This window comes from Lycorma delicatula, chromosome 11, assembly GCF_047948215.1.
Source record: "Lycorma delicatula isolate Av1 chromosome 11, ASM4794821v1, whole genome shotgun sequence".
In the NCBI taxonomy this organism is placed as follows: Eukaryota; Metazoa; Arthropoda; class Insecta; order Hemiptera; family Fulgoridae; genus Lycorma; species Lycorma delicatula.
Genome location: NC_134465.1, coordinates 30,220,564 through 30,245,680, shown reverse-complemented (window position 1 = coordinate 30,245,680; position 25,117 = coordinate 30,220,564). Strand labels below are relative to the sequence as shown.

Here is a 25,117-nt window from a genome sequence, read left to right as displayed (position 1 = left end):
GAACAAAGTACATTTTAAAAGAGCAGCTGTAAGTTGCATAACTTTCCTAACTTTATGGAGAAATTTTCCCAGCGCTATCAAAAAATTACTTTTAAATTAAAGATTTATTAGTACCAATATCTCATGTAAATTGATATGAGGTGATTTTTTTTTTTAATTTTTAAATTATTATCATATGCAAAAGTTTTTAAAAAGGTGAGAAATAGCTATTACTCTTAAGATGTTATTACGATTTGATTATAGTTCATGTTGTTTTACTTATCAGAAATTATCATCAGAAGCACTAGAATGTGCTGCTGAGCAGCATGTTTCTAAAGTATTACTATTACTGTGCTGATTAGCAGAGCATGGTAACTAAATAAATTAAGTTATAATAGATAATTTACTTTGTGGTTCATAAGATTTCCTTCCAGACAACATTAGCTGTACATCAACTCTTAGTTTTCATTACCCCTTTCACATTTTTAAAGATTTTGTGCGTAATAAAGCAACATACAATTGTCATGGTTGAAAACTGGTTCAGGTAGGTAGATCCCTACTCTGTCCAGAGTTTGTTCTTGCACTTTTTTGATGATCATGCAAAATGCTAACTTTATAGAAAATTGTCTTGGTTTAAAAGAAAATGAGACAGTAGTGTCAAATCAGTTCGAGGCAGAAGTACCCATAGTCCAACATTCACACCCGTTTGATTCCCATGTGCAAATTGTTGTCATAAATTTCTCTGTCAGTTTCATCTCAACAATAATCCCTTCATTGGATTTAAATTTTGCAGCAACATTACATTGTTACTTTCTTTTAAAGACAACATGTGGGGCAGTAAACCACTCATTTTGAGGCTATTTAAAAATTCATTTGGAAACTGCAACAGTTCACTCTCTTCTCTGTTGTCAGTGTTCACACTCATATAAGTTCTCAATTCTCCTGGAATAAGATTTTTGAGAATTGAGTGATTGAAGTCGGTGTGAGCTCATTTGATGGGGCTTGATGTGATGAGTGTTTTAAGGCTCAAACAAATTCTGTACATTAATTAGTTTACTGAGATGCAGCAGTTTGAGTGTACCTTTAATAGTGAGGAAATATCTATGGTTTCCCAAAACTTTTATCTGAATTGAGTGATGAAAGTCTGTGTTTTTGGCTCATGTAATGGCAATGGTGAGTGTTTTAACAACCATGAATTCTGTATCTTAATTAGTTGCAGAGATAACTTGATTTGAATGCCATTGAAATAAAGCTTTGAGTATAAGAAAACCTTTGTTCCCCTAAAAGTCCTGTCCCAATTGAGTGAGCATAGTCTGTCCATGCTGGTTTTTTGTGGTCTGATGTAATGAGTGTTTTAAGACCCCAATGAAGTCTGTAGTTTGTATATAGTTATTGCAAAAAAGAATATTTTTTGTTTTAGTTTGTTTAGCAAATTTTTTTAATATTAGATTGTTAAACTGAAAAAAAATTAATTATATATTCAGATGTAATTAAATTATAAATTAAAGATTATTTAAAATTTATTTTTTTATTTTAATTTTAGCAGTAAAAATTAGTTAATGAGACTATTTTAATTTATATTTACATAATTGTAGTATAAATCTGTTTTAAACAGTGATAAAAAGAAGCTAAATTGTTGTGATGATTGTAATTTATAATGTCAAACACTCAAGCAGACAAAGCTAATTCAAAAATGCTGATTATGACGTACGACTTAAAAATATAAATATTATTTTTCTAGGAGATCATAAAAATTGTTAGAATTTATGAGGAAGCCTCTTATCTCTTATTTATTCTTCAATATTTCAGACATGTAGTAAGATTAGCTTTTACATTGCACACTTCCTTTCATTTCCAAATTAACTACCTTTGGATGTATTATGATACACCATCTCATTATATTTTTATCACAAACATACTGACTTAAATCTTTCAACTCATCATTTCATCAGTAAAAATCTTAATTTCAAAATTTATCAGCCTACCTGACTTTAAATAATCTTCTGTAATAATGTATTTCAAAGGTCTCTATTTTTTTTTATCTTCTTACTTTTCTATCATCCATGTTTATGTAACATAAATGTTACGTTCTATATGAATAGAATCTCTTTATAAAAATGTCATTCTTTAATAAAAGCAGACTTCTGTTTGTTTTAAAGTACTTTTTACTTGTGCAAGACTGCTTTTGATTTCATTTTTACTTTGTGCAAACTTTGTAATTCTACTCTTTAATAAGCTAAATTCTTCCTACTTGTTGTTTATTATTTTCTCAATTTAACATACCATATTCTTCCTTTTTGTATAATATTTAACTTTGTTTTATTCTGTTTATTTCATTTCTTTATTTTCCATTATTGAGTTGAAGCACTTTATAAAATACTTTGTTTCTCAACAGGAAAACGGTATATTAATTTGTTGTTTTACGTTTTATTTTCCATATTCTTTATTTTTTATGATTTAAACATGAAAATCAGATGAGGAGGATCTTTGTAGAAAGATACTTACTATGATAATAATAATGTTCATTATATAGCCACTCACTGAAGTAAATCAAAAGAAGACTCTTGAAAATGAACTGCTTGTAGGCTTTTTTTTTCTTTTTCCTGTTTAGCCTCCGGTAATTACCTTTCAGATAATACTTCAGAGGTTGAATGAGGATGATATGTATGAGTGAAAATAAAGTGTAGTCTTGTACAATCTCAGTTCGACCATTCCTGAGATGTGTGGTTAATTGAAACCCAACCACCAAGGAACACCGGTATCCATAATCTATTATTCAAATCCATGTAAAAATAACTGGCTTTACTAAGACTTGAACGCTGGAACTTTCGCTTTACAAATCAGCCGATTTGGGAAGACACGTTCACCACCAGACCAACCCGGTGGGTTTGCTTGTAGGCTTGACATATTATAACAACATATATAGCCTGAACAAAGAAAGTAATAGGGATTCCCTACCAAACATCAAGATTTCCTCAGGATAGTTAATGAATGAGTGAGTGTGTGTGTGTCTGTGTGTGTATGTGTGTCTAAGGAGTATATGCAGACTGTCCTTCAATGTTCCTTGACACGTTTGATGATATTATGGAGACAAATATCTGGTGGTGGTGATATTGTAGATATACCTACAGGATATTTATGGGACATTCTTGTCATCTTGTATTTATTGTCCCTTTGGCATCATAAAACTTCATCTAGAACCATTAGAATATTAGTGCCTTTTATATTATACAGAACATGCAGGGTACATTTAATTGATATTATGAAGTACAAATGTTGGTTATGTTTTTTTTTAGATTATGCAGTTATTCTTACCAGTACTTTTATAATTGCCATATAAATTACATTCACTTATTAAATAACTAATATATGGACTAGGTATGCAAATAACAATATAAATAATGTGTCACAAAACAAATTAATTTGTTTACTAAAATAAAATATACAGTACAAAATAAAATAATTCTACAGAATAACAATAATATATAAATGTATACAAGTACATATATTAGTCCACCAGGTGGTCTAGTGGTTAACTTGTGTTTGCAAATCAGTTGTTTAACTGCTGATTTTTGAAATTGAACGTTTTTAAAGTTCAAATTCTAGCAAAAGTTATCTACTTTTATATAGATTTGAATACTAGACAGTGGATACCGGTGTACTTTGGTGATTGGGGTCCAATTAACCACATGTCTCAGGAATGATCGACGACATGAGTCTATATAAGACCACCTTATTTACATGTCAGTAGGCAGTGTTTACAGACTGGCATTGCTGGATTTCCTCATTCAGAAGAGGAAGGAAATGTACAATGAAGTAAGGCAGATGTGGAGGCATCACTTGTCCACAGGTGGCAGAAAAGTTGGGATCAGTTGATGAAGAGCAGATGGATTCACAGACTGATTCCAGATTTCCAGAGATGGCTGGCCCATAAACACGGGGAACAAGGGTACAAGCTGACCCAGTTCCGTACCAGTTCATGGTAAGGTATAGCTCTACATGTGGACACTTAGACCCTCTCTGAAGTGTGTTAATTGCAGGGAGGAGAATACCACAGTATACAGTATTCTGCAGCACAGGGAAGTATGGTGGAGAGAATTTGGCATGCTTATTCCAAAGAACATCTTTGGGACTATCCTGCCATCTGGATGATCATGGCACACTTCTGTTCACGATGTTGGTTAAAATTATCCAGACAAATATGGTGGAAGAAGTGCAGGAGTGAGTAATTTCTCCTGAATCTTCCTTGGGGTAGTGCTCATTTTAAAGCAGGTCCAACCCCAAGGTGGAGTAACCACAAAAAAAATGGCATAAGATTGAAGAGCCACCTTGTGAAGCATTACATTTGAAATGACTTGTATTAATATGTAACATGGATATTAAAAAAGAGAAAAAAAAAGGCTAGATGTATTTGAAATGTGAACTCTGAGAGATTAGAAAAGATTAAATAAACAAACAAAGTAGAAATGAAGAGGTAATGAGGAGAGTTAATGAGAATAAAAGCTTAATAAGAAAAATTCAGGATATAAAAGCTGATTGGTGGATATATCATAAGAAAAGATGGATTGATTAAAATAGTGCTAAAAGGGTCAATAAATGGTAAAAAAGTTCATGAAAAATTATAGATATAAATGTAAAAATCGGCCTTTGACTGTAACAAATACAACTAAATTCTGCCTTTAAAATTCCTAATAAAATGTAATCGACCGATTAAAGCTTGCCTTTATGTGAGCCAATAGAGGAAAATTTTGGGCAACATTCACTCTACATTATTTCTGGTTGCAGATATAAAAGTGAACATTATATTTCCAAAAAACGCCTATTTTTTACTAGGAATGTGACATTTCTTTTTAATTCAAATATATTTTCATGAGCTCTCCAGTTTTTCCAATCTAATATACTTTTTCAAAATATTTATATTTACTAACACAGAAAGAAAATTTTCATCGAATAAATGAGATACTAACAATTTTTTACATTTATTCTTTTCATTTTATACCAGGAGATCTATGAAATAAAAAAACATTATTGATTCAACAATAAAACATGTGAAATTAAAACAAAAAACACATTGTCAGTTAAGTATTTAATGACAAAGCCGATTGTCTGATGTGTTTTCAAGTTTGACTGGTCGATTTGGTTGCTCCTAGGATTGCCTAAAAGCATTTTAGCCAAAGGCCGAAAGAAAAAGTCTGTTTTCAGCTTTGACTTTGCTTAGTCCATCTGCAGGTTTGACTAGTCAAACCTAGGATACTGTAAATCGGCCTTTGACTGTAACATATATATATATATACATACATACACTAGCCAGAACCGATAGTCTAGCTGTAATACAGCTAGACTGTATTACATACAGTCTAGCCAGAACCTGGGCCAAGACAAACCCCAGAACTAACTCAGGGGCTCCTCAGGGCCTACCCCAGGACAGAGCCTGTCAGAGCTTGCCATTCTTGTGTATTTCGGGGGGGGGGGTCGGTGGTCTGGACACCCACAGAGCTCACTTCAGTCGCCATTCCTGTTTACCCAAAAGGATCTGCCCTCTGGATTCCAGCAGTGTTTGTTATCCTTATAGTTGTGAGAATAATACTGATAAATAACAATTAAAGTATTCAGGCTTTATGAAACCTTAAAAGGAAATTAAATTACAAAAGACAGAATAATAGTACCAATGGTAACTAAAGTAGATATGTCTTTGACAACGAAAAATTCATAACTTGTTTCTTTGCCATTATGACAGATAATGAAGTTAAATGATTTTTTTTCCTTAATGCCTATCTTTAATTCACAACTTTGAATAAAAGTTTTAAATAACTGAAAAGAGTAATGAACAATAGTGAGTTATTAATTTTAACATGTGTCTATAATTTTCTAATGACTAATGATTGGTCATGGCTTAAAAATATAATATTCAAAATTGAAGTATGTTTTTTTGCACTTAGTAAGAGGTATATATAAAATTGAGGTAGTGATTAGCATCTTGGATTCTAAAACAGCTGATTTTCAGTTCAATTCTTACTACATTTTTCCACCTACTATTCATTTCTTATTTTCTTCATAAAAGCACGTGTTTAACATATCTGAGGTTGTAATAACAAAATGAAAAGCCAAAATGTAGGTTAAATGTAGCAAGACATAAGGGATTTGTATTTATGCTTTTGTTCACAAATGACAAAAACATTTCAGAAAATGAAAATAGAATATAAAAGATGCAAACTTCTGATATACAAAATGAAATAAAATTTGTATAAAAATAATAAAAAACCAAAAAGGAAACAAAGCGTAAGCTTTGTTTATAACGTAAAATCACATTGTTTTATGTGTTATTTACACTAAAGTGTGAATGTGGACTTGTAAAAGAAGCAATGAGAATATATATATATATATGTATGTATTCCACAAAACATTTTATAAAGAATAGAACAATTTTATTTAACAATCATTCATAGAAATTTGGAAACAAGATGAGTTAGAAAAATCCACCAGTGATTTTTTTTTATACACCAGTTTTTTTTTGTTCAAAACATATTGTTCTTTCATATTTTTTTTTTCTAATTCTGTATTATCTACACCTTTTTTTTGTCATTACTATTCCATTCTGTTAAGTGATCTTACTCTTGGTTAAGTATCATTCATATAAAGTACAACGCAGGTATTGACTCAGCTTTTCTCTTTTACTTTTTTTTTTAATTCCTCTTTTCACTTTACATTATAATACACATACATAACATCAAAAAATCTTTCCCCTTTATATTCTTGATGAAACTCAAGCATTTTACATAATCTGACAGCTCTGCAATATGTTACACTATACTTGAATTATTCATTTAAAATTTTCATACCATGCCTTACTTACATTTAATGTATTTTTAACCATTTTTAATTTATTTTCTTCTTTTTTTTCTTTTATCTTTGTTTGTACTTTACTTATTATTTTGTTTTCCTCTATACACTTTCCTTTACACCAGTTTGTTATAATCTTTTTTTTTCATTGCATAAAATTTTTTACGCATAAACTTTCATCGAATTTAGCTTTATTTTTTATATTTGCATTTATGAATGTATTAGACTGGCCAGCTGTACCCAGACAAGCATCTCGTTCCCTAGTCAGATTTATTTAGAGACAAATAAAAATTAAGTCCTTGAATAGATAATGTATATAGACCTTTTCTTTTTCTTTTTAGCCTTTGCAACCATCATAAGGTATTGCTTCAGAGGATGAATGAGGATGATGTGTGAATGTGAATGAAGTGTAGTCTTGTACAATCTCAGGTTGACTATTCCTGAAATGTGTGGTTAATTGAAACCCAACCATCAAAGAACACCGGTATCCATGATATAATATTCGAATCCATATAAAATTAACTACCTTTACTAGGATTTGAACCTTAGATTTCTCAACTTCAAAATCAGCTGATTTGCAAAGACATGTTCACCACTAGACCAACCCTGTGGGTTAATGTATATAACCTGCCCTTACAAAACATACAAATTATCAAAGATTCAAAATGTTATAAATCTTTATTTCCTTAGCATAGATCTGTTGGATGTCTAGCCAAAACCAACAGAATTTATTTGGGGAACATTAAATGAGAATAAAGTTAGTTGATTATTGAAATATCTCTGCTTGGCCCATAGAAATAGAAAACAACAAAGCAACTTTATTCAAAGTTATACTATAATGATTCCTCTTGGTAGTGGACAGGTTTATATTTATCAATATGTAATCTTTTCTTACAAGAGTAATCACTTATTCTTAAAAACAAAAAATAACAATAATTCACTTCTACAAAACCAGACAAGAGAACAATATATACAATTTATTTTTATGTACAAAAAGAGAATAAAATACGTATTTATTTACTTGATATCTAACTCATTCATAGTTCCTCAGTAGTTCAGAGTATCTTTACCCATGACTGGAGCAGTTTGATGAATAATTTTGGAATGATATAATCATAGACAGATTACCTTACCCAATAGAGTAATTGTCTCAATACTGTACAGACATCCATGTACCAGAATAAATCTCCTTAAGAAAAATCCTCTAGAATTTTACAGCATGGTGAAATATAAAAATAAAAAAAAACCATTCATTCAGACTTCTACTAGAGGTACTTAATTTTATTAGCTTAATTTTACTGAATTATTTGCATATGTACGTGACTGTGTAAATTTATTAAACTTTTCAAAAAACGCTTTTAAATAAAAGAACTTTTTTGTAAAAGTTGATTATGGAATAATTATGGACTTGATATGGAATAATTAATTAATTCATTCATTCATTATGTTCTGCCAATGGGGCAGGATTGCCATGGTTGCTCTCAACTTATTCCTGCCCTGTGCAAGTGTTTTTGTATCTGTATATTTTCTTTCCTCTTTCCTCAACCCCATCAATCGACTGAAATCTTCTTCTTCCCCTTCCTCTCTTTATGTTTACCAGTCCTTCAACTCCATCTATTATTAAGCACTTTCTACTCATACAGTGTCATAGCCAGTTCCTTTTCCTGCTTAAAATGATATTTAACATATTTTTTCCTCTTCTACTCTTCTTACCACCTCCTCATTTGTTACTCTATCCTGCCAATAGACGTTTACCATTTTACCCACATCTCAAACGCCTCAATTCGTCTTTTGCCTTCCTTTCTTAAAGTCCACATTTCTGTACCATAAAGCATAACTCTCGAAATAAAACATCTTGCCAGTCAATCTCTTCCTCAAGTCTAAATTTAATTTCCCACATAGCAAACTCCTTTTCCTATTAAATGCCTCCTTACCCATTGCTATTCTCCTTTTGATTTCTGTGGTACTGTTAAGATCTTCTGTTATGAGGTTATCCAAGTACTTAAATTTCACCACCTGCTCTAGTGCGTGGGTCCCAATTCTTACATTAATATTTTCATCTTTGTTACATAATATCACACATTTTGTTTTCTTTTTATTAATTTTCATCCCTAGATTTTTACAAATCTTATTTAGATCATTAAGCATTTCATTTAACTTTGTTACATTGTCTGCCAGCACCACCATATCCATCAGCAAATCGTATACATTCTATTCTACCACCTATTGCAACCCTTCTATTACCCTTCAAACCATTGTTGATGATTTCTTCTAGATAAATAAGTAAAGAGGAGTGCAGCATCCCTGTTGCACTCCCTATTTTTATCTTTTGCATCATCTCACTTCCTATTTTTACTTTTATTTTCTGTTTCATATACAACTTACATAAATCTCCTGTCTTTCCGATCAGTTCCTTTCTTTTTCAAAATTATCATTAATTTATCCCATCTTACTCTATCAAAAGCTTTCTCAAGGTCTACAAACGCAACATATATTCTTCTTCTCTTTTCTATATATATTCACCAGTAATTCAGCATCCCTAGTTCCAACTCCTCTTTTGAAGCCATATTGTTCTGCTATATTTTTATCCAATTTATTGTACAACCTCGTATTCAGAATTTTTTCTAAGACTTTTGCTGCATGTGAAATTAGACTCATAGTCCGTCCGGTATTCTTCACATTTTCTAGCATTAATGTTCTTTGTTATTGTCACCATTATTGTATGCAGTAAGTCTGTAGGCCATCTACCCTCAACATATATTTTATTTCACAGATCCAACAATAAATTTTTTTCCTTTCTCTTCAAGAGCTTTAAACAACTCAATCGGCAAATCAACCCATACTTCAGCTTTTCCATTAACTATCGCTTTTATGGTCATACTTACTTTACATTTTAATATAATATAACCCTTGTGATTTTCATGAACTTTGTTATCTTCTTCCATTCCTAGATCTACTCCCCTTGACCTATCATTCAGTGCATGTAAATCCATGATGTACTCTTCCCATATCTTTTTCACTTCGTTCCTCTCAGTTACTATGTCCATATTCTTTGACTCGATCTGATACACTGTACAACTTTTTCCATTTTTCTTGAATACTATTTCTGCAGCTTCTTTGTACATTAGATTATATCTCACTTCTTTTTCTCGTATTTCTATTGCAGCACAATTTTCCTGTAACCACTTTTTTTTCTTCCTATCTCAGTTTTTCTTCTTAATTCATTGTTAAGCTTCCTATAGTTCCTTTTACCTTCCTCTGTCCAAACATTTTTCGATTTTCTCTATTCTTAATTCCTATTGTTTCCTCAGCTGCTTCTTTTATACTGTTTTTAATATTTAACCAATGATCATTCGTACTATTTAGCTCCCCTCCTGTTCTTGTTTTTTCCAGTACACTATTCTGCATCTTTTTTACTATTTCTTTGTTTCTTCGATCTTCCAGATCATAGGTACTTTGTTTCTGACCAACCTTTATTATCTTGAGCTTCAAATTGATTTCTGCTACTACTAAGTTGTGATCAGCGTTTACATTTGTTCCTAAGTAAGCTTTTGCATTTTTCATACAGTTCTTATAGCTTTCTTGCATGAGCATGTAATCAATTTGATACTTCTCTCCATCCAATCTTGACACCCACGTATATCTCCTTCTTTTATGATTTTCAAACATTGTGTTTCTCACTGCCATATCATTTTTAATGCAGAACTCAACTAATCTCTCTCCTCTTTTGTTTCTATTACCTAAACCATTTTTTCCTATTATCTTGCCTTCTTGTCCTTCACCAACCACAGCATTCCAGTCTCCCATCATTAATCCACATGTCTTTTTCCTTTCTTTCTCTAGTATATTTTCCAACTTTTCATAATACTCCCCAATTTCTTCTACATTACATTGTAATGTTGGCATATATACTTGAATTATTACAAGATCTTTATCTCTACCTTCTGCCCTTATCATCATCAGGAATCTTCAACATATTTCACCTTAGTTACTTTTCCTACTAATCTCTTTTTTATTAATACACAAACTCCATTCCTACTACTTCTTTCGGCACCTGAGTAGTAGAAGTGGAAGTCTCCACTCGACATTTCCTCCCCATCTCATTTCACTCATTCCAAGTATGTCTAATTTATTTCTAATCATTTCTTGTTTTACATTTTCAAGCTTACCTTTTTGCGTAGTGTCAGTACATTCCATGTTCCTATTCGTATCATATTTCCTGTCTTCTTTTTCATTTCTCCAGCTCTCCCTGCACAAATACCCTTTTTGTGTCAATACTTTATTCTTACTCCTTCATAAGCATGAAACCTTGTTGCATTCCCCTCCCAGAGATCTGAATGAGGGGAAGATTTACCTTCAGATTTTTTTTACAAAAAGATTCATCTCATGCCATGATCGACTAAGGATATCCTTAAGGATCTTTAATGCAGTGATTTCCCATTGCCTTCTCCATTCCAATGCCATTGATCTGATGATTCATCCACCTTCAGGGGCAATTTCTCACCTCCAGGGCAATAGAGTGCCCTTCCTTTCTACCTACTCATCCACCCTCATCAGAGGCTGTTGGCACTTGGTAGAAGAGGGGACCATTTATACCAATGGCCACTTGGTCGCCAGAGGCACATCTGTGAATAAAGGTTGCGCCATGTAGCAAGCCATAGCTACACTTTGTAAAGGTGTGGTTGACATTTACATGGGACAGGCTTTTTGAGACGCATCGCATATCTTACATGATATGGAATAAAATAATTTTTAGATCATTTATTTCAGATGATTTTTTAATTAACTAGTATTTGTCCGTATAATTCCTAATTAATTGATTAATTTGACTAGGGTTTCTATCCAAATTATTTATAATATATAGCAATCAGTTTTAAGGACAACTATAAATAAATTTCTTTAATGAGCAATTTTTTTTTCTGTCAGCAATTCTTCTGTAGATTATACCATTTTATTTTCCTTGAAGTTGTTTCTTTAGATATTTATGTTGTATAAAAGCTATCAAAAAATAATGGTATATAAATTATCAGCTTCATTCTCGATCTTCTTTTATTTTTTTTAATCTAAGTTTTCTTCATAATTTGATTTTTTTAATATAAAAATAATTTTGTTTAAATTCCTTTGTATATATAATCTCTGGTGGGAGGGCCAGATCAGCATTATATCTTGGTGGGTGCCAAATATTAATGAAAAATTTAATGCATCAAATTGGTTAAAAAGTGGGCAAAATAAATGAATCCCTAACTTTTATTAAAGAAATATTGTGCAGATAATCTTTTGAAATGTGAAATTTTTTTCATTGTCATTTTACATGAATTACTCAAAACTGCAACACCATATTAAATTGCTGTAAAACAATTCAAAGTACGCTTTCTTTTCATCCTTGATAATACAAAAAAAATAGCTTATAAAATTAATTATTAAAAAATAGCTTGTTAAATTAATACACGGATAAAGTAACAATTAACAATAAAAGTATTTTTAATTTTATTACCTAATTTTCGGAAGGAGAGGATTATTTTTTCTGTTAAAACATGCCAGATCATTTCATGAATAAACCAGGTAAATTTATGTTAAATAATATGTTATTTTATTTTCTGTTACAGTTGAGATTGAATGACATGCAGTATTTTATTCGATGGTTATTCAGCAGTAAAGCATCATTACATCATACATGGACATCAGATGCAACAAAGAGGTTATGTGTATTAATAGCAACAACTATAACATTATTACTTATCAGATTACAAGTTATGGGTTCAAAATTACCCATTTTTACCAGGTAACTATTATTTAATTTTATAATTATTTAGTTTTGTACATTTCTGAAATAGATACAGAAATTATTTTACAACAAAATCAAAACTAAGAATATACATTGTATCAAATAAAGTGATTAACAGAGTAAAATACAATTAAATATACAACAGAACAGTCTCCTTTAGGATATGATAATGCAAATGAATGTAATGTTGCTTTTGTTTTACTGTAGTTCTCAAAATAATTTGTTACTTCTAAGACTAATAAAGTTTTTTCTAGATAGCTAATGACATGAGTTATTAGTGATAAAAAAAGTAATGCAATTAAACAAAATTGAAGTCTGATAAAATCAGGACCCAATGAAATAATCAGTAAAATGAAACAATTCAGTTTACTGAAAAGTATTTTTTTCTACTCACTTTATTGCTGTAACTTGCAAATTCCAAAGTCGCTGTCATCAGTAGATTCTAAAGAGCTCATGTTGGATTCTGAATTCACATTTATCACAAAATTGTCAATGTGCATATCATATAAATGTTCATCTTCAATATATTTTTTTTCAATATTGACAACATGCTCGCAGACATTGCTCCACTCAGCTTCAAACACTTTATGAAATTTCTCTTCAGCAACTTAAGAACGTCCGACATGTTAAAAGTTGTATTTCTTTTAGCTACTTGCCCTTTTACTTGACTCCAAATTATTTCAATGGCGTTTAAGTCAGGATGATAAGGCGGTAACCATAGAACTGTGTGACCATAATTTTCAAAAATGTCATCTATTAGAAATTTTTTTTTCTTTGATTGTCTTTGTGTAATTTTATAATATATAATTCAGTCTTCATCATAGTAGAACAGTTAATTCATTGTTTGTTTAACCATTTTATCTTAGCGCTTTTTAAAGAGTTAGAATTTGCTTGCTTTTGTTGCAGAACATTGTGATATGATGTGTTATCTAATACAATGACCGACCAACGTGGCAAGTTAGGAACACACTTCTGCTATAACCATTTCATGTATTTTTTTGGAATCCATAATAATCTTCTTTCTTATTTGGCTCTTACATAAGTAAAGCATTGTAAATGAATCCTTTATTACAGCTGGCTGAACAATTATTAATAGTGAGCCCTTGGATACTGGTGTTTTCAGTCCCTCATGAAAGTTTGTTGTGTCTATCCACAAGTTTATTGTCACATGACTGCTGTGAATGTAGGTTTCATCTGTGTATGCAATCAGTCTTCCTTCTTCACAAAACAGGGAAATTTGTGGTAGAAATTTCATTCTTTACATTTTAATGTCATGCCATTCTATCAGTATTTTCAGGTTGTCTTCTATTTTTTTACATCTAAATCCCATTTTCATTAAAGATCTTTCACTCCCTTTGAAATTAATTTCACTTTTGCAGACTTTTGACATAATTCTCTTCTCAATAGGAACACATTTTTCGGTTACATAAAATTTATTTATTTAACGCTTCAAAGCATCCATGTCAAGCGAATCTAAATTGCAAAGTATTAGGGCAATTTACATGTTTTCTTGGTAAAACAAACATGGATGACATCCCAGTTTCATTTGATTTTCCTTCTGCTATAATCTTTAGGACTGTTCATTTTGATACTTTTGTAATTTGAACAACTGTATTCAGCACTTCAGTTTTCCTCACTGTACCAGTTCTGGCATTGTTTTGTAAAAAGAAATTGTAAACATTGAATACAGTTTCCATCGCCTGACTATGAACTATGGTACATTTTCTTCCTATCTTCGACATTATAAAAGAAAATAGGTGTATTAAAATATTAAAAATTTAAATTATTGAATTTATGAAGAGCATTAAATGAAAACAACACAACAAATAGTAAAAATAAATCACTAACGTCTGTTCACTTCATTAAGTAAAATATACACCGCAATAAATATTTTTATAATAACCACTTCTAAAACATAATTACAAGTGATGTGTAATATGATTTTTCACAGTGCAATGATTATAGTACATTAAAAATAAGTAAATGAAATTCTTAGAATTGTGTGTTGTGTTTACAACATTTCAAAAATAGCACATCAGTCTTGTACGATTCTACTATTATTAGTTCCTATACATCAGGAAGTAGACCTAGATCACAACATCAATTTATAATTTAGAATAAAACTCATCAATTACATACGCTACAGCAAGTTTATGAAACCTGTTTTTCTTATATATTACCAACCTCAAATGTATAGAAAATGACAATATTTTTAGTTTGCTTATAACATAGGCCAATGCATGCAAAATGCTAGTACATAGGCTTTCAGTCCTTGCGCCAACATATGTGCCAATACATATAGTGTGTTTAAATATTGAATTTATAGAAGACTACTATTCAGTGAAATTTTAAAATTACCCGGTTCATTGTTAAATTTTTTATTAATCTTAATTGTTTTGTAAGGCAGTAACATTTTATTTTATGTGCAAACAAATACCACATGTGAGCAGTGAAAAAGTGGCAATTGCACTCAGCATTAAATAAGTACATTGATCTTCCAATTAGATTCATTAAAAGCATCTTCAATCACCTAAGTTTTTCCTTGTTGCTTATTCTTTTACTTTCAGTATGTTATTTGCTGATACATTCAGATGTTATGTAAATAAATAAACCTTTTATTTTTATCAGTATTTACAGTAAACTGGCGATATCACTCATGAATAGGTAAACTCTGTGGATTAAAAAAAGAACTTTCATTTTTCTGGCTACATTAAGGGAAATCATAGTAAAACCTTAATCAGAACAGCTCACAGAATACACAATTAATTATAAAATAAAAAAATAGATGTGATTAAAATCCATATTATTTATTTAAAATGCAAACACATGAAATAATAGGGTAAATACAGGAAGATACAAAGTACTGGGTGATTACAAATAAAATAAGAACATTTTAATGTAAAAAGGAATAATTGACTTCTTTAAAAATGAAATGTTTAAATTATAAATCAAGGTATGAAAATCAACACATTATTAAATTTACAAACTTTTTTTATAGTGTTTGTTATTTTAGTTCCATTTGTACTTTAAACATGTTTATAACTTTTTTTATAGATATCTTATAGTAGACCTGTATTTCGTGTAATTTAGTTCAAAATAAAATCATTTAACACACTTACCCTTCCTTCAATTATTTGTTTAAAAGTAATTACAGATAAATGTTTTCTTCAAGATTTTAAATAGGTTATATCACTAAAATTTATGGTGTTTTATTTTTTAATTTGTTTCAATTAGCATTAATACTTTTAATAAATGTTACATGAATTTTGTAATTCATCAATTTTTCCTATGTAATTACCCATATGACCCTGAAAGTAAAAATGTTGAGGATTATACTGTAATGAATAAAAATATTTAAGAATTTCTTATTTATACAAATATAAAAAGTATTGTTAATGTAAATTTCTGAGCAGTAATGTTTTATATTGTAGTATTATTAAAATTATTTGAATAATATAATTTCTTTTTTTCGTAACTGTTTACACAATTATGTTTGAAAAATTGTTTTTATTTTGATAAGAATAATTTATTTTTAAATTTGATATATGTTGCTAATGATTATATGAAATGAAAACATTTCTACTTTATAAATAAATATGCCTTTTGCGTTGGATTTTGAGTTTGCCATATTAGTACTCAATCTTAAATAATTCAAAGTTATTGATAATTCATATTTTATCATCTGCTGCCTTAAATTATTAAAGATCTACTTTTAGAATGTTATTAGCAATATTAATTATTAATATTATCGATTTAAATTTTTTAGGTTCGATAACCCTGCCAGCGTAACTGATACACCTACTAGACAATTGTCTTATAATTATTTAGTAAGTGTCAACTTATGGTTATTGTTGTTCCCATGTGATCTTTGTTGCGATTGGACTATGGGAACTGTACCACTTGTGGAGTCATTCTTCGATCATAGAAATCTTGCAACAGTATTCGCTTATGCTGTGATCGCAACATTAAGTTATATTGCTTTAACTACAGACAATAAACAACAGGCTACTATGATTATCATGGTAATAAATATTATATTTCTGTTATTTATTTATCTTTAAAAGATGAAGATATATATGTGTGTAATACTATATATTCATAATTAATGTTTTGAAAATATATTTGCAATGATAATTAATAATTTTTCTATTTGTAAAAAGATAACAGTAGAGATAGAAGAATTAGTCTTACCTCAGTTTGGCTTTTTGTACAACCCTTAGACATAAGTTCAGGCATAAGTTAAAAGCAGACACCACTCCTGTAAAATCCATTAAAGCAGCTCTAGCAATCAATTCTTCATTAATCATACAGATGGAGTTAGTATTCGAGCTGAGCCTAATCTTATGTTCCTTTCAGAAGAAAAAGGATCAAGGATAAGGAAATGATGTAGGGAGGGGATGATCAATCAACTGAGGAATTATATGCTATTCAGCCAAACAGGGTTATTTATTGTCTTCTCCAGAACCTATATCTTTTGTAATTAACAGGATTCAAAATTAGCATTCATTTTCAGGCATAATTTATAAAAATATATAAAATAAAACATGCCTGTTCAATTGTACAATCTACAGTAAAAAGTGCCTCTTATATATTCCTGCCTTGTTGTAAACTCATTTTTTCTCTACTCTTCAATCAAATTTTAATATATTTTCTGTCTACTATACTTGAAGTAAACAAGGCCTGAAGTAAAAAATCTGCATGTGTGTGATGCATGTAAATTCACACACAACACATATACATATATGACAACCTTCAACCAGTTCATGCAATCTACTGGGGGGACAAAAATGACACATAACTTTAAAAATAACCTACTACACGATAAGAACATTAATCAATATTTACGCCCGTTTTAATCTCAGATTATCACATTATTAGTTATTATTATGTAATTATAAGTATGTTAGATCTACAGCAATGTAAGTAAACAATGCACTATTGTTGAAAAATTTAAATTAATTTCAGTCTCCTAATTCTATAATATTCATATTAATTGCTACTTGAGGCCTAGAGTAAATAAATTTTCCATGTGTTAGTGCAGATCGTTAGTGAAGATTTTCTTCTTCAGCTTCATTTAATATGGTTTGAGTTTACTTTTAAAATGATTTTATTTTTTCCTATAATATTTGTAGCAGATTATTATTAACAAATAATGGAGCTAAAAATGTAAAATTATGCTGATCTGATATCTTTATTCACAAATTAGCTTGGCTTCACGTCTCCTTTTAACTTTTTCTTTGATGTTTACCATGTTTAATTAGATGAATTATTGACAATATTGTATACATTTTTTTTTTTTTACATTCAGTACTGCAACCTTTAGAAATGTGGCTGACATGGTTGTTCTATACAACCACGTCAAAGACTTCTGTCTTTCAAAACAATAACCCTAATTAACTAATTTTTAAACCTTCAAAATACAGATTCCAAGATTATGTTATAAGTTCATCCCTTGCTAACCTTGCTATGCTGTATAAACTGACAGTACCAGTACCATTGTAATTATTTCCAGTTATAGCATATCTCTTAAATTAGTAAATACAAACTATTTTTACTATTAACCTATATTGATTTTCCATTTAGATGCCTGACAATCATAACACTCAAATATTTTGTTTTTCAGCTTTTGCTATTTTGATCTAATTGGAATTTGGACAATCCCCAATCATTTCATTGGGCTGATCATTTTTTACGCTAGGAAAATTTACATAAGTATTTGTTTGCATACATAAAATAAGTTTATTAGAGTTAGGCATTGACCACTAGTAAATAATTTGACTGAATGTGAGAAAAGATTGTAGACTATCCCTATCAGAAGCAGTACATTACAATCCATTTGTACATTACCATTTTCTTCCTTTAGCTTACATTTATTTGAGTCTTTTCTTTTTTGGAAAGATTTCACATGTCTATTAAGACCCGACTCAATCTGTGATTTTGGCACATTTTAACAGCTCATTAGACTGCCGCTTCTTTATTGCAACTTATTTGGACAGATTGCTCCTTATCATGAACCCTGCAAAAAACTAGGAAGTGAGATACTTATTTGGTAAAGTTAGGCATAAAATCTAAACTCTTAGGGATTTGCTAACATTTAACTGGAGGGATATAAGTAGAGAGTAATCAACTATTGTATCTTCACTGCTTATTGTGTATGTAGTCTTATTATAATAGCTATTTTATACAATGTAGTAATTTCATAAAAATCTTTGTAGTAGTTATTTTTTTTACAATATGGCTTTAGTTGTATAAATAATTATTGTCTTGCCTTTCTAGTAAGAGATTTAGTATGAATAAAATTAAATTATTTTTGTAATAATTATCTAAATTGATATTTATTATTGGAAATATTGTATTAGAATTGCTGGATTATATCAAAGTAATGTAATGTAGAAAATAAAGTGAATTTGAGAGAGAGTGAGAAGTATTATAGAAGAAAGAGATCAGAGTAAAGTTTCAAATCCTTTGTGTAAAGTAAACAATTCAATATTGCTTACTTGCTTTAAGTAGGAGTTGACAGTGCCCTTTAGATACCATATATAGTTGAATATTATCTGAAGATAAAGAGAAATCATGCTGTAAGTATGAGAAGGTTGAAATTCTGTCTGAATACTATTCACAATATAAGGAATAAAGAGAACATAAATGCAAGTTGTAGACCACATTATATTCCTATGGTTGTAACCATGGTTTAACTTTCTGTTAAGAGTTTTCATGCAAGAAGTTTACTGTATACTCTTATTGACAAATAATATATAACCATATAAATGTAATATTTCATCATATAATTTTTTCTCTTAAATAGTTTTTTTAAAATTATATTGTGCAGTATATATATGTTAATTTTGTTCTTATGTTGGTTTTGCAAAAAATACAATAGAAACAAGACAAATTTTGATAATAAAATAAAATTTAATATTTCCAAGATTTTTTTACTATTAGTTTTTTAAATATTATCTTTTAAATGATGGACTAGATCATGCTTACAGATTTAAGCAGTTTTGAGGGCATTCTACATGACATATTAGAATATAAGTACTTATTCTTAAAATTTATGCACACTTTTTTTAGTGTGTTTGAAGCTTTCAGATCAGGTGATCTTGACAAGCAACAGAAATTGTTAATTTTCAACATTAATCAGGAATACCCTACTGGTTTACTTATTCTTTTAGATCATTGGATAATTTATTAAAAAGTAGAAACAGAAATATATATATCCTCATTCATCCTCTGAAGAATTATCTAAACGGTAGTTACCGGAGGCTAAACAGGAAAAAGAAGAAACAGAAATATAAAAAACCCTTTCTTGCTTAAATTTAGGGTAGTAGCCTAAAGCCTTTACATGAAAGTAGTTTTTCATGCAAGAGTGGTTTAATGAAAATGGATTTTACTATTATTTTTATGAATAAATGACTTTTATTTTTTCTAAAGAATTCATAAATAAAAGTTCCTAGAAACTTTAGAATTTGCTTAATATCAGTCTGCGTTATTCATATTGGGCAACAAACTATTATCTACCAGCCCATTTTTTTACCTTGAAAACCTATTCTGACTTTCTGAAGAAACTCCAATAGATAACATTGTATTTCAGATGAAATATATTAAATATTCAATAATAATGTCAAGCTTATTTTTTTTAGCTTACTTTAAGGTGAAACAATTGAGTTTGATTTTTTTTTGTGACCAAAATAAATTTGATTCAGTCACACAATAATTAAAAAATATAATCATTATAAATAAATATAAGTTTTATTTATTTTTCCCCTAATTTTTATGTTCCAAGCTGTTTAAATTTTGAACAATAAGCAACCCTGTGGCCCAATGAGATGAGAGTGACATTTATGACCTGTAAATGAGATGTGATATTGAACAGACTCAGGCAGCTATTCCTGAGTAGAACCGTAATCACCAAAGTACGCCGGTTTCTACTTTCTGATAATCAGACCTGTATAAAAATAACTTACCTCTACTAGGATTTGAACTTTGAAACATTCAACTTCGAAAATTAGTTGTTAAGCAGTTGATTTGCGACAACAATATTATCATTAAATTAACTGGTGGGTAAAAATGTAATTAAATAGAGTAAAATAAAATAGAATAAATTAAAAAATTAGTCCTAATATTTTTTTAGTCTTACTATAACAATTTAGGACTCATTTATTTTGTGAATCACATTTATGTTTCTTTTCTTTTTTTTACAGAGTCTTGCATTTCTTATTTTCCCATTTTTACCTGCATCAAATCTTTTCTTCCCAGTTGGTTTTGTAGTTGCTGAGAGAGTTCTTTATATGCCATCAATGGGTTTTTGTATGCTTATAGGTTATGGGTGGAATGTTCTTATTGAAAAAAGGTATAAATATTTTTAATTATTTTTAGTTTATTTTTAAATTTTGGTATTTAAAACTTTCATATTTTAAATATTTTTCTCCACCTGTCATTTAAAATGATGAAAATCAGCATGATCATAAGACCTTTACTATTTTTTGAAATATTTCATTATGTCCAGAAATGTTTTAAATTGTTATTATTAATTGAAATTATGTAATAATTAAGTTCTGTTACCTAACAATAAGACTTTAAATTCAGATTGAAAACTGAAATACATACTTTAAAACTAGTTTGTAAATTGAGCTTATAACAAAGATATAAACTCAACTATTATAAAATAAAATTTTATTTTATTGAATTTTTACACTAAAAATGTTTTAAATATCTGAATGACATCGAATTAGGTATCATTTATTACACCAGACATACAAAAAAGAATATTGTGGTTTTAGTTTGTATTAATATCTCTTGGATGAGATGTGCTGTGTTGATTTAAGGCTAGATTCAAAAAACAAAAAGGACAGTTTTATTTGCATGCATGGTCTCAGACTTATTCCCTATCTTTCCTCTTGACAGTGTTACTAGTAAAAATGGCGACTCCTGAACAGAAAGCCTTCTGTGTTTTACAGTTTGCTAAATTGTGAATGGACAGTTCAATGTTCATTCTAGAAAGTTTGATTGTGATCCCACAAGCCAGTAATATTTGTCAATGGAACAATCAGTTTGAAATGACCATATGTCTGTATAGAGGGAAGAGTATGGGATGACTGAGGGTATCTAAAGAAACTGTTGAATGTGTGAGGGAGTCTTTCCTTCACAGTCCTAAAACATGTTTGGTATTTTGTCCTCTGCTCCCCTGGGCTGGATTCACCGTAAGCATAGCACAGCCCAGGGGATTGTCCACTCTAATATTGTTTCAGTGACTGCCTCTAACTCCTAGGGCAAGGTATCCAGGCCTAACTATGTTGTTCCTGAACCCCACCCTAGGGACTGGGACTTGGTCTTGATGCCTTACCTCCAATGTGAGTATCCTACAAAAGGGACCCCACACTTGGTCCTGGTTTTTTAACAGCTGCCTGCCTCTAACCGGGTCCAACCTGCCAGGTCTTGGCCTTAACAGCTCGAGGGCAATGGAGTCCTCGTGTCACATCGTCACTGCCCATCCTGGCAAGCCCAGACAACTGACGACTCCACAGGAGGCTGTCCATCACCCCCTCGCTACCTTGTCATCCCTGCTTTTGTGCTGTAGTATCATTGTTATATATTCTGACACAGCCGTGAATTTATCAATTCCTGATACCATTGTCGGTACAATCATGTCTACATCAAGAGATCCAGTTAGTTGTTCGCAGATGCCTCTTTTGACCATCCACCATCGTTAGCCAAATTTGCAGTCAATCCATGGTACAACCTGTTTGAATAAGTGATGGGTGTAACGCCCCATTGATGAGAGATCCCACCTCCTCTGCTACTCTTGTATCATGCCCACCTAAGCAGTTACTTTGTTTCCTTCCCTAATGATGTCACATCACATCACCGCCAACTGGTGGAGAGGGGGAATGCCAGCAATAACCAGGGCAGCCTCTGCTGAGACTGAGGAGTAGGCAGACTGAGGGTAAGTCTCCGTTAGACCTCTTTCAGGATGCACCTGCTCGAGTCCTTCTCCAGCGAAGTAAAAAATCTGTTTGGAAGGCCAGCTGTGAACTTTACTAATGCCGGTGATGAATGTTTTAAGAAACGCTCACTCATGCATCATTACCTTTTACAGTTGTAACAGTTTTGGGACCCTATTGACTATGCTATGCGTGCTGACTTTGCAATCAAAATATTGCAATGTGATGAAGATGGCGACTTGCTTGAGCATGTTAGTAATGAGTCAACATTTCATCTTAATGGAAATGTTAACACACACAAGTCCATATCTGGGTGACTGAAAATCCCCATGATTTCTTGCAATGCGAAAAGTACTTCCAAAAATAAAATTTATTCTTTGCAGTATTCCAACAGGAAATTTTCAGTCCGTTATTTTTAGCTGAATTGAGCATAACAGTTGTTGCTTATCTGGATATGCTGTGCTCATGGCTCTTTCCTCAACTGCAAGATGAACGAGAAGATTTTATTTGGCAATAAGATAGACCTTCTCACTGGGATAACTCTAAATGATATCAGTTGAATGACTTTTTTGCAGTGGTTGGATCAAACAGCATGGACCTGATAACAGTTGGTGTGTGGTGGCCTCCAACCCGATCTGACCCCGTGTCATTCTTTCCTTTGGGATTTTATAAAGGATCTTGTGTATCCATAACCTACTGATCTACTCGATTACAGGAACAGGATTGAAGCAGCTGTTGCTTCCATTACTCCAGATGGACTGGTTAAAGTACAGGAAGAACACTCCTAACAGTTGGTTGTGTGCAACGTAATTTTATAATGGAACCAACAAAGTAACTTCCTCTACAAAATAAAAATAGGATTGTCAAATTTAGCTAATTTTAGGAAGATTATTGCATGAAATTAAAAAAACATATGGATCCAGTTGAGAACTACATCCTTTTTTGAAGTTCATTAAAAATGTGAAATAAGAAAATGTGTTAATTCTGTAATTTTTAATCAAACATAATGAAGATGAGTTTTTATGCTGTAGAGATAAAATAATATGAAACCGTATCCTGTTTATATTTGCCATTTTTGCTACTACATTCAATAAGTAGTTTCTATAGACCCTCCAATATTCATACATGCTACGTTGACAATTCCAAATTAAAATTTTTAATTATAACAATTCCAAATTAAAATTTTTAATTATAACAATTAATAATTTTGATAGTACCAAATAATACATTAAGAAATTAATCATTTGAAAGAGTTTTAGTATAATAATATGTTGTTAACATCAAAAATACCGTTCCTACTGTTTAATTCCAGCACCAGTTTTAATCCATTCGATAGGGATTTTTCTGGTAAAAAATTAGTCGAGTTTAGGAAAGTGCATGAGGTTGTAGATCAGGGTAAGTATAACTTGTTTATATGCCACTGGATAAAAATTTTCTAACTGGACAAAATGGAGGCCGTTCGAAGGTGGTGAAAATCGGTTTTTCAATTTTGTAGGCCAAGGTAAATTTCTTAGGCGAAAAAGTCCTAAATAAAAGTTGTAGGCATTTGCAGTATCTATAATTTAAGTCCTTGGAAACGCTGAATTTTGTTAAATAGTTACTCAAAAAAAGGCGAAAACCGTTAAAAATGGCAGTTGTTTGCAAAGCCAATATTTATTGTAAAAGTAAAGTTTTTACTATTTTTATTGTTTTAAAAGTTGCTCTTGGAATTCCAATTCAGTGAGTGGTTACACAAGAAAATTGCTTTATTCGTTACTAATTTGTTTATAAAAAGACTTCAGTAACTGTAATTATTTTGGCTTTTAAGAACTTTTTCGTGCCCATTTCAAGTGCAATCTATTCTTCAAGAGTTGTACTTTCAAATGGAGAACTAACAATTACAACTAACAACTAAGCAATTACACAGTTCCAGGAGGTGCCATATCAACTCAAACTACCTCGGCAGGAACTAAGGTATCCCCCCAGGTAGCCGGGACTCGGCCTTTAATCATTCGCCATGCCTCCAATGAGGGGACCCATGTGGTCCCTCCACCGGGATTCCAGTCTTGAGGTCATGCCTCTAATGGAAACCCCAAAGGGATCCCCCACCGGGACTATGGTCCTACTACCCCCTCCCACGCCGTTGTGAAGAATCAAAGTGAGTCCCCATCCAATCATCGAAAGTGGGACACCTGAGCGTCCCACTTCTCCTGGATGAGGCTGTTCCAACCCTAGGTTGTCCCCAAAAGCATAGACGGACGGGTCTCATTTATTGCTGCTGGTCCTACATGCTCGGCCCGCAAGCGAATGCCTCGAACTTTACAAAAGAAGCATTTAGCCTCAGTTTGACAGTCCTTTCGAAGGTGCCCCACAATTAAAGCATTGCCCGCTTTTGTCGGGACCACTGCAGAATCTAGCCCAGTACCTACCACCCAACACCGATAACATCGCTCTTCGGCAGATCTGTTTGACATTCGACCTTTGAACCGATGTGAATTCGTCCAACCTTCAGCAACTGATCAGCCAGCAGAGGCGGAACCACCACCGTCGCCACCTTTGTCTCTCTGTATGACGACCTCAGGGAGAGAACAAT

At 31.2% G+C, this 25,117-nt stretch overlaps 1 protein-coding gene across 1 annotated transcript in view; it reads left to right on the top strand.

Annotated features, from left to right (window-relative positions):
- Nucleotides 1-25,117, top strand: part of LOC142332472 (protein O-mannosyl-transferase Tmtc3-like) — a 465,936-nt gene that overhangs the window by 415,365 nt on the left and 25,454 nt on the right. Inside the window, exons 7-9 of the mRNA XM_075378918.1 lie at nt 12,426-12,601; nt 16,371-16,626; nt 20,806-20,954. Of these exons, the coding sequence (XP_075235033.1) occupies nt 12,426-12,601; nt 16,371-16,626; nt 20,806-20,954 (581 nt within the window). The remainder of the gene's footprint in view (nt 1-12,425; nt 12,602-16,370; nt 16,627-20,805; nt 20,955-25,117) is intronic.